This window comes from Arvicanthis niloticus, chromosome 5, assembly GCF_011762505.2.
Source record: "Arvicanthis niloticus isolate mArvNil1 chromosome 5, mArvNil1.pat.X, whole genome shotgun sequence".
Classification (NCBI taxonomy): domain Eukaryota; kingdom Metazoa; phylum Chordata; class Mammalia; order Rodentia; family Muridae; genus Arvicanthis; species Arvicanthis niloticus.
The window spans coordinates 95,002,028-95,012,826 of NC_047662.1; the positions used below are offsets into that span (position 1 = coordinate 95,002,028).

A 10,799-nucleotide genomic window follows, 5' to 3' on the forward strand; every position below is an offset into this window, starting at 1 on the left:
TCCCAGATCCTTGGTGTACCCAGTTCTGGGCCAGTATTGAGAACAGAACATGTGCAAGAGTGAATCCCAGATGCTTTTTTATTCCCTTGCCTTCGAGACTTCCATTTGAAACGACACACAATGTGCCGAAAATCCCAGATGATTTTTTATTCCCTTGCCTTCGAGACTTCCATTTGAAACGACACACAATGTGCCGCAGAGACAGTCTCTTTTTGTTGTTGTTGTTTTATTCTTTTGTTTTTCTGAGACAGGATCTCCCTATGTAGCCCAGACTGGCTTTAACTTCCCCCCGCCTCAGTCTCCCTAGTGCTGAGTACACAGGAAAGGTCATGGTTTCAGAGGAGAATTGCTGTCAAAGATCCAAGCTTGTTATTGGACTTTAGCAGCCCCGATGTTTTTATTTTTAGATATCTTCATCTCAGGCATTTATCCAAAGTCCAAGTTCCAAGGTCTTAGTCTTCTCTCTCAGCTCAGTCTACTTATACCTGGTTGAGGAGGGAAATAGAAGACAGTTTCCTCAGCTCTGACTGGGTAAGTCTGCATTTTAAAAAACTCTTACATTGTCTGCAAAGTTTCAGAGCCTTGGACTGAGAGTTGCCGAAAAGTCCTGTGCATCTGTGCTGACCTACGGGGCCTCCTTGTCCAGAGCACTTTGCATTTCAGAGGATTGCTGTATAACTGCTGTAAGTGATTACTAGCTGTGCCTTTTCTTTATAGTTTGCTCCTTTAATGAATTGCTCTGACACCTGGTAGCTCTCATGTCTCTTATCTCTTAGCTCAGTGAGCTCTTGGTAAGCACGTGACGTTATCATTATCTCTCTGCAGAAAATAACATTACTCGAAAAAACAGCGATATAAGAATCCTATGTTTACCACACTTTCACCTATTTGTCACATTTCAAAGATAAACCTCATAATACAGTTACTTTTATTTTTGAGCAGGCTACAGATTTTTAACTATTTCTAAGCTCACATATGAACATCTATGTAAGTGATGAAATTTTTAAAAGGGTCTTTATGTTTACCCAGATAATAAGTGTGTTCTTGCTCTTCATCATTTCTTGAAATATTATTTACTGAAAATGTATTTTTCTCCTTCTCCCCATGGGAATTTCTTTCTTTTGCCTTCGTTTTTGATGTGTATGTTTCTTAGGTAAGGCATTTCAAGCATTTTTGTTTTATTTACTTATTATCCTTTTTTCTTTTGAGCAATGTGAGTGAGGGATTATTGTCTCCTGCTTTGTTTATTGTCTTTGTGGTAGAGCCAAGTGTCATTTTATGTTTGCTCTTTTCCTCTGTAACATGTCCACTTTTCTCTGGCTATATTAAAATTTGCTCTGTGTGTAACAGCTTGATGATAATGAGAGCTGGAATTTCTTCTGGGTCTGTCCCCATATTTGTTATACTTCTTGTGACTGTAGCATGGTGCTTTTCAGTGAATTGAGAGGAAATTCAGCCCTAGTTTTTATAAGTATTTCCCCTGTGCCTGTCTCTAACATCTCTTTCTAAGGTACCAATTATTAGAGGATCTATGCAGTATACTAAATCATAAATATTGAAATATTTTCCCATGTCTCAAGTTCTCTAATCTTTTATCTTGATTTTCCTCTTCATAGTTTAGTTTGAGCTGTTCTTATGTCTGTTTGTACCTTTTTCTTTGCTGTCTGATAATTCCAATGTCTGGGCTACTTCTCTTTCTATTACAGTGATTCTTTTCTCTTGGATTCACAAACTTTAAATAACTTTTATGCATCATAATAAAAAATGGACCCTGGTTGTGTTGTATAGAAACAATGTCTGAAAGGGGAGGGCAGTGATATTGCCTTGTGGGTAGAAGCACTTGCTGCCTAGCCTAACAAGCTGAGTTCCATCTCTGGGGGCCACATGATTGAAGGAGAGACTCACCTCCCATCAGTTGTCACAGAAACTCTCTCCCCTCTCTTTCTCTTTCATGCACACACATACACACATGCAGATACAGATGCACATAGACTTGCATGTACACACAAACATACCCACACATAGCTACACATATCCACACCCACACCCATGCACACACACGATTAATAAACTTAATAAAAAGAACTTTGATCATGATTTGTTGGGACTTAGGGCTAAGCAGTGTGACCTGAGCCAAGTGTGAGTTGGGTCTGGGACTGTTGCAGACTTATTCAGTTCAGTGCATCACTGACATCACTAATTTTTTTTGTGGTGTGATTAAGTCCCCTTTCTCATCCAGAGCCTGGATTCTTGGCATTTGTGAACGCCTTGGGAGGATCTTTGGGTTTAACAGCCATTTGCTAGCCCTTTAAACTAAAGATTTCTGATGAGAATTGCAGAATAAGAGTCACTAGGAAATTTGCTTGGCTCAGTCATAATACTCCTGTTTTCCTCAGCATAGGGACCTCTCTCCGCTCCTTGATCTTCATCTTTTGGGAGATGCTCTAAGTGAAGGCTTGAAAGCCTCCGGTGGCTTCATCTCAGATTGTGCCCTGTGTCTTGGTCTTCTGGTCATGTCCTTTAGACATAGACAAGTGGAGACATGTTCTTAGTTTCTCAGAGTTCCATCAAACCAGCCAGCACCCATCAAAAGTATACCTCCTTTTCTATTCCGTTTCTTATATCTCTCTGTGACTTCCTTTCTGCTCTTTTATCTTAAGTGAGTATCAGAGTAGAAGGGAGATTTTCCTGCTTCCTAGGAGTAGCTGTTTGTCACATGCTAGATTTTGATCCACACAGATCTCTGGCATTCTCAGCAAAATAAGTTAAGATAAAACTAGCACAACAGACAAATAGGTAAAAATCTGGTGCTGTAGTTTTGGTTGTTAGGAGCAGTGGTCATTCTTGTGTTAACATTTAAGGGCAAGATGATTGATAAACATTTCAGCAAGACTTCTGTATGTTTTGAAGGTCTTACCTGCTTCTAATCGTGTTTTAGGACTCTATAAATTCTAAACCAAAGCAACAGTTATGTTTGTTTTTGTAAGGTGAGACATACAAGTACCTGTGAAAGACATTGGTTAGTAGTTTCTGAACAAAGAAATATTCAACCAATCAGCGTATTTTTAACCTTACATGTCAATTGTGCTTTTGCCAGAGTTGTGTGTAACGGCAGATTGAGATGTCCTTCTTAATGTCCTGACATCATCCATGCAGAGTTGGAGTGCTGTTTAAACATCTTGCATTTGCTAGCATGCTCCCCAGCTTCTAGAAAGCTGTTGAAATCTCTGAGGTATCTTGCATTAACCAAATGATCACAGAATATTTGCAACTAATCAATGGAGCGTTAAGACTGAATCCTAAGAGGTCTGACTCTGGTCCTTCCATCATTCATTAACCGTATTACAAATTTATTTCATTTCTGTTTCTATTTTGAGGTTTTGGTGAAGATATTCCTGAAGAATTGTCCAAAGTTCCCTCTGCAAAAATGGCCAAGCTGACAGCTGTTCCTCTCAGTGCACTTGTTGATGAGCCCGTGCACATCCGGGTCACAGGCCTGGCCCCTTTACAGGTGGTGTGCCTTCAGGCATCACTGAAAGATGAGAAGGGAATCCTGTTTAGTTCTCAGGCCTTCTACAGGGCCAATGAAGTGGGTGAGGTAGATCTGGAGCGTGATTCCTCACTTGGAGGAGACTATATGGGGGTCCACCCTATGGGTCTTTTCTGGTCCTTGAAACCTGAAAAGCTATTGAGTAGATTGTCAAAAAGAGATGTGACTAGCCCCCACAAAATCCACATAAAACTTTGCCACCCATACTTTCCAGTACAAGGCAAAGTCATCAGTTCTTCATTGGATAGCTTGATTCTGGAAAGGTGGTATGTGGCACCTGATATCACAAGGATCCAGGTAAAGGAAGGCCGCATCCGGGGAGCCCTGTTTCTGCCTCCAGGTGAGTAGAATAACTTTGGTTAGTGTCATCTCTGTTTCCTCTGGGTGGGATGCCTTGTACCTCTAGAAATTCAGCTTAGATATGGGTAATATAGAGTTCTCACTATTCTGCTGAGAAGTCGGGTTAATTTTGTTTCAGAATAAGAAATAGATGATATTCTACTCTAATTCGAGTTTCACCTCTACATTCTAACCAGTCTGAGGCTATGACTGGTTAGAGTTTGTGGGGTCCCTATATTATGTAGTTTCTGAAGAGTTGGATGTAGGTAAAATTTAGTTCATAAAAGGCTGGCTAACTGTAGACTCTAATAAAGCTATTGTCAAAAGATACATCATGTTGACATTCATTTTAAGCTTGTTTAGATCACTTAAATATTTTTATACTCAAGAATCAAAATATAGAACACTTCACTGTGTTTCAGCCAAGGAGATAGCACAGTCTTTTGTTTTGTTTTATTTTGTTTATTTATTTATTTATTTATTTATTTTTGCTTTTTTGATGTTGTTGTTGTTGCTGCTGCTGCTTGGTATCACATCCTTGTTAAAAACATATATATTGGTCCCAGCCTTCTGACTCTGGCTGATATGCTGGTGTGTTATTTGCACTAGGTGTGTTATTTACTATCTCCTGGGACATTGCGTATGTAGAGTCTTTGGCATCAAATGATCTTCTGGGACCCAAAGGAGGGATGAGATATATTTGGTCACAAAAGTTAAAATAGGTATCAAAACATTTCAGGTCTTTTGCTGTTCCCTTCTTTCCCACCCATCAGAAGATGCAAACTCATCTTTATTAGTGTACTTACATAGTGGTTTCCAAGGTGAGATACATTATTGTGGGTCTCCCTGTCCTCTGGGACCCTCTGCAGATCAACTTTACTTAGGGTGATTAAAGGCTTATAAAGTTTTCTGGTACTGAGGGCAGGGATATCCAGGATGGGCGAAAGTCATTGGCGGGGGGCTTAGGATGCATGAAATGCCTCATTAGCATGGGGAAGTGTTTCAGGAATCTCAGGTTCTGGCTGAAACAGTTTTGTCAGGAGAAAGAGAATTGATCATATAAATTAATTAAGGTTACCCGACTTCTCTGGATAAGGTCAGAGGAGAAAACCTGCTAATAAAGGAGTCTCCCATTATACTCTCGCTCAGAGGCTATACAGTCATGGTGAACTTTGACCCTAATTAGCAGAGATTTTGCACATATCATGTCATCTCATTTCCTTTCTCAAGCTGAAGGACGCATAGCCTGTTAGAAACTCCTCTTCCTTTTCATGTGAAGCCAGTCTTTAAATGGTCATAGTTAATCTTCATTTCCTAAAATGAAGTTCTCAAGACAGAAACATTCATTATTATAATTGTGGTGGGTGGGCTCTGGTTTATTTTAGAAATATCTGCCTGCACAGAGTGAGTATGAACTGGCACTCTGACAGGTCTCCTCTTTCACTGGACCCTCAGCAGCAGGAAAAGAAATTAAAAGAAAGCTCTTCATTTATGTCTGCTCACATGGAGATTTTATCAGTTGCTTTCTGAGTGGTTACCACAATGTAACAGAGAAGGATGTTTGGCCACCTCCATCCTCCCCACCTCCTCACCACCACCCCAGTGCCTGCCACTAGCCTTGAGGCATAGGCACTTAAAGCAAGTGCTCCAAGACTGAGCTACTGAGCTGTATCTCTTACAAGATATTTTAGACAGCATAATCATTATATTTGAGCCATAAACTTCACTTATATAGAGAGAACCTTTAGTCTAACTAGGCCCTGTGAGGGTATACTCTCAGGGACATGATACTCTTCAGCTAGGCCCCCTTCTTAAAGGTTCTACTTTCCCTAGTTGCCCTTTGAAGATAGCCTTTGAAGTTGGCCATTGAAGGTATCAATCTATAGCACTTCTCACAGAAAATCACATGTAAGCAGACATAGCTTATTTTGTGTCAAATGTCATGATCTTCAGATTCCTATATCTCATTTGTTTACTTTTTATTGTTTAAGAAGTCCTGGTACAATTTGTATGATATTTCTTACTCAGAGCCTGTGGAAATTAGTCCTATTCTGGGTCTCAAGGAGTAGATATGTCACTAAAGGTGGTTTCTAATAAAATACATAGAAGTTACACTCTGCTACATATTGACCAGTCTTCTCTTCACTTTAGACACAAGGCTGAATATTTGAATGTTCCATTTGAGAATTTATGCATTGATCCCAAGATTTAGTTCTTCTCTGCTTCCTATTCTCATTGGTGTTATGTGTAACCTTTCAATACCCCACTTATGCTCTGGGAATGGGCCACACTACCAGCTCCCACCCAGCTTCCCTTGAATCCATGGATAAAACACACACACACACACACACACACACACAGAGTTGTTCATTTCAACTTGACTTCTTAACACAATTGCTGGGCGATATTGGAAAACATGCCTTTATCATTACTCTTAGCTCCACACCTCCCACCTGCCCTAGATTCGTTGGTCAATAATCGAGTCCCTGCTAAACATCTCTGACCAGCTTGCCTATAGGAGCCCACCTCTCCTCCCAAGACCTTACATGGTTCCTGGTTCTTCTCTCTCCAAAGCATGGTGAACTCCCTTCTCTTCCCTTGTATCTGTGTCCTTTCTTCTCTGGGGACCTAGAAGTCCCACCTGTACCTACCACACAGCAATTAGCTCATGGCTTTCTTTAATGACTGATCAAGAACCAATTGGGGAACAGGATTTTAGCATCAGAACCACCCCTATAGTTGCCTTCCTCCCTTCTTTTTGTATGTGACTTGTTTTGTGTTGCTCTTTTCCAGGAGAAGGTCCTTTCCCAGGGGTCGTTGACTTGTTTGGAGGTACTGGTGGACTGATTGAGTTCCGGGCCAGCCTCCTGGCCAGTCATGGCTTTGCCGCCTTAGCTCTGGCTTACTGGGGCTATGATGACCTGCCCTCTCAACTGGAGAAGGTAGATCTAGAGTATTTTGAAGAAGGTGTAGAGTTTCTCCTGAGACATCCTAAGGTAATTTTAGGCTCATTAGTATGATTTTATTTTTTGTCCCAGTGTTACATTAACTTCAATTCTTTGCAACTTGCATTAACTTTGAAGTGTGATTTCATCAAGGCTGTATTTTTGCTACAAAGAACAGTAGTTTTTATTCTTTCTGGTTTGGATATTCCATTTATATCTATTTGTAATAATGACTGGGACTCTCCCCAACGCAACACATACACACACATGCACACACACACAGATTGTGTGTATAAATGTGGCTTTATATATGTGTAATACATGCATATGCATATAATAGAGAGTTGTTTGTGTATGGGTTTCTGTATATGGGGGAATTTGTTATCTCTCATGTATGTATGTATGTGTGTGTGTGTGTGTGTGTGTGTAAACAAGTGTGCACATACTTGTAGAGACAGAGGTCGACTTTGGGTGTTGTTCTTTAGGAGCCATCCACCTTATTTTTTGAAACAGGGTCTCTCATTGGGGCCTGTGGATTACATATCAGGATAAGCTGGGTAGACAGTGAGCCCCAAAGGTGCTCATATGTTCATCCCCACACGGCTGAGATTAGAAACATGCCTAAGTTTCTTTAAAAAGAAGTTCTGGGAATATAATGTATGTCCTCATACTTGCATGGCAAACACTTACCTGATTGAGCTCTTTCCACAGCCCAAGAAGTTGCATGTATTTACATCTGTAAACAAACAACTTGTGAACATATTTCCCAGAACCAGAGTCTGAGCCTTCTAACTCCAGAGTTCTCGACCATGAGAAAAAAAAACCAAACTGGACCAAAACACAACAAAAAAACCCCCCACCTTATGTTAGCATTTAGTCTACCATTAGTTTTCTGCGAAATGAAGAGTTCCTAATCAAGAAGAATACATTGATATTTCTGCAATTCTCTGGCCCTATCCTCCAGTGCACAAAACAGCTGTGTTTCAGGCATTAAGTCAACATATCATCATCTTAAGATGGAGAGAATGGTCAAGAACACAGATTTTGATTGCTTGATTTTGTGTTACTTTGCAGAAGAGAAGAAATCAATAAGTAGGATAGATTGGCCTTATAGCAGACACTAAAAAGATAGGTAACAAAAGACATTAGGCTCAGTCATCAAAAAGCATCCCCTGAAAATGGATACATTGCTTTACTACACCAAATCAGTCATATTAGCCTTAAAATTATGGATAAATGTCTTTCATGGGTGACTAGCATACCTGCTTCACTTAACATATGACTCTTTATTACCTCCCATTTTTTAATGTGTGAAAATTCAATTTACATGCATTTCTTCTGAGACTCTTTGATCCAGCTGATCTATCTATATACATTGTTATAGTACGTGTGATACTCTTAGTATCTAGGTGTCTCTCCATGGCCTTCATCTCCAGTCTTCTTATCTGGCTGGTAGTTATCTGATGACCTGATATTATTGCTTTCCTGGGCATGTTTTATGATTGACAATAAAAAAGTGTGTTGAGATACTCATTTTTGAAATTTCTTTATGAGATCAAAGCTTTCTATTCAAGTTCCATGCACTGTCCTATCTTCCCTTCAATCTCACCTTTCTCTGTAGAAAACCCACTTCTCTGCAATGAAGTTTACCTATCACCTGTTCCCTGACTCATGTTATTCACAGTAACACATTCACTCTGTTTATTTTCCTGACTACATTGAATTTTGCTGTTTTTATTTATTTGCTCTGTGGTGATTGAACCTAGAGCCTACTACATGATAGCAAAGAGCTTCACCACAATCATGTGTTTCTAGTCCTAGCTACTTGACATATAAGAACCTGGGTGTGTTCTTTAAGTGTTTTTCTTTTTAAGTTGCTTATTATTTTTTCTTGTTTATCTGAGATTGTGGATTTCCTAATGGAAGAGTAAAATCTTATTTTCATTGTTTTTAGGTCCTGGGCCCAGGTGTTGGCATCACTTCCGTATGCATTGGAGCAGAGATTGGCCTGTCTATTGCTATTAACCTAAAACAAATAACAGCCACTGTACTTATAAATGGGCCTAATTTTGTTACTAGCAGTCCACATGTATATCGTGGTCAGGTCAACCCACCTACACCCTGCAATGAAGAATTTGTTATCACCAATGCCTTTGGACTTGTAGAGTTTTATCGCACCTATGAGGAGACTGCAGATAAGGATAGCAAATATTGTCTTCCCATTGAAAAAGCTCAAGGGCATTTCCTTTTTGTGGTGGGAGAAGATGATAAGAATCTCAACAGCAAAGTGCATGCTGATCAAGCCACAGCACAGCTGATGAAAAGTGGGAAGAAGAATTGGACTCTGCTATCTTACCCTGGGGCAGGTCACCTGATTGAGCCTCCCTACTCCCCACTGTGCCGAGCCTCAAGGATACCCTATGTGATTCCAAGCGTCCACTGGGGAGGAGAGGTTATCCCACATGCGGCCGCACAGGAGCATTGTTGGAAGGAGATACAGAAATTTCTCAAGCAGCATCTCATTCCAGATATGAGCAGTCAGCTCTGAGTGGGCTTGATTCTATTACTGGAAAGTGGAGCTGGGCATCTCCTGGCCAGCACCACTCCTCACTTCCATAGAGGAATGTCTTTGATCTCTTACCAGATAAAGAAGGAGAGTAACACAAGAAAATACAGGAGAACAGAGAGTGATAACCTCTTGACTTTGGAAGGGGAAACATGTTTTCCATGGAATGAAATGTCATGCAGTGAGAGCCTTATATCTGTATAAATAAGATCTTAGGCCTTTCGTAAAATGTTCAACATCATAGCAACTTTCTGTAATGATAATTATCAAGGAAATTATCAGTGATAATTCAAAGAATACTTTGGTTTATAAAAGGAACATGAAAAGAATTATATATTGTCACTTACTAATTTTTTTAAAACTCACATTAAATATGCTTAGTTCATTCTTGTTATCATTGGAAATCCTAAAACTCACATTAAATATGCTTAGCTCATTCTTGTTGTCATTGGAAATCTAGAGACATGTGTTTTAAAGCATTGTGAATGCTTGTTTGTACGCAGGGGCATTGAACCAGTTTACAAACAACAACTTAGAAAATGTTAACACAATCACTTTTGCCTCTAAACATTTGCAGCATTTCTAGATTCTCTGTAATAGGACAGGGCACCTTGAGATGTTCCAGAGTGCAGCTAAGGGAAGCACATGGTAGAGAGGACTGTGGCCCTCTACATTAGGGCTGAGCACCTTTGTTTTCTTTCTGTAAAGTACTATCCTGTGAATAACTTCAGCTTTGTCATCCATGTGGCTCCAGTCCCGTGTGCCGCACTCTGCTAGGATAATAGGGAAGTATGAAGATGACATCTGCATTCCCATCAAACTTCAATCATAGCTACTGAAATGTACATTTAGTAATCTTGTTTTGAAAACAGTAATTTTCTTTAATTTTTCTCCAGTATTTGCAAATTTAAACCATTGTTAATACATGGGCAGCACAAAAATAAGCTGCAGGCTCACAGGGCATAATGGCTAGAGCATTCAAAATGGGCATCAGTCTTCTCCAAAGGACAAATCATGGCACAAATATTCCAGAGCTAGTAAGTTGCAATGAGTAGAAGTTGAGGGTAACTGGTGGTTAACAGGGTTAAGACATATATATCTAGATATAGATATAGATATAGATATAGATATAGATATAGATATAGATATAGATGATATAGATATAGATATAGATATAGATATAGATATAGATATAGATATAGATATACATACACTTCAGATCATTTTTGAAGCATGATGGGGAACTAGTAAAGAATTAGCATAGAAGCAACATGAAGACACTTCTCCCATGTCTTCCTGGACTACTTTATTTCGGTCTGCTTTGTGATAATTTTTCTGCTTAAATTAAAAAAAATAACTTACCTATTTAGAGTGGAATAAATTGCCAACTCTTCTCTCA

The 10,799-nt window shown here is 39.5% G+C and overlaps 1 protein-coding gene across 2 annotated transcripts; it reads left to right on the plus strand.

The window, feature by feature from the left end:
• Window positions 1-380: 380 nt before the first annotated feature.
• LOC117709552 (bile acid-CoA:amino acid N-acyltransferase) lies at window positions 381-9,836 on the plus strand. Of its 2 annotated transcripts, none has more exons than XM_076934982.1 (4): window positions 381-531; window positions 3,378-3,890; window positions 6,683-6,885; window positions 8,789-9,836. In XM_076934982.1, the coding sequence occupies exons 2-4, from the start codon at window positions 3,428-3,430 to the stop codon at window positions 9,380-9,382; spliced, it is 1,260 nt and encodes a 419-aa protein (XP_076791097.1). In that variant the 5' UTR covers window positions 381-531; window positions 3,378-3,427; the 3' UTR covers window positions 9,383-9,836. The 2 variants fall into 2 exon arrangements, with proteins under 2 accessions (XP_076791097.1, XP_034359882.1); XM_034503991.2 differs by having other exon boundaries at window positions 484-683.
• Window positions 9,837-10,799: the final 963 nt, after the last annotated feature.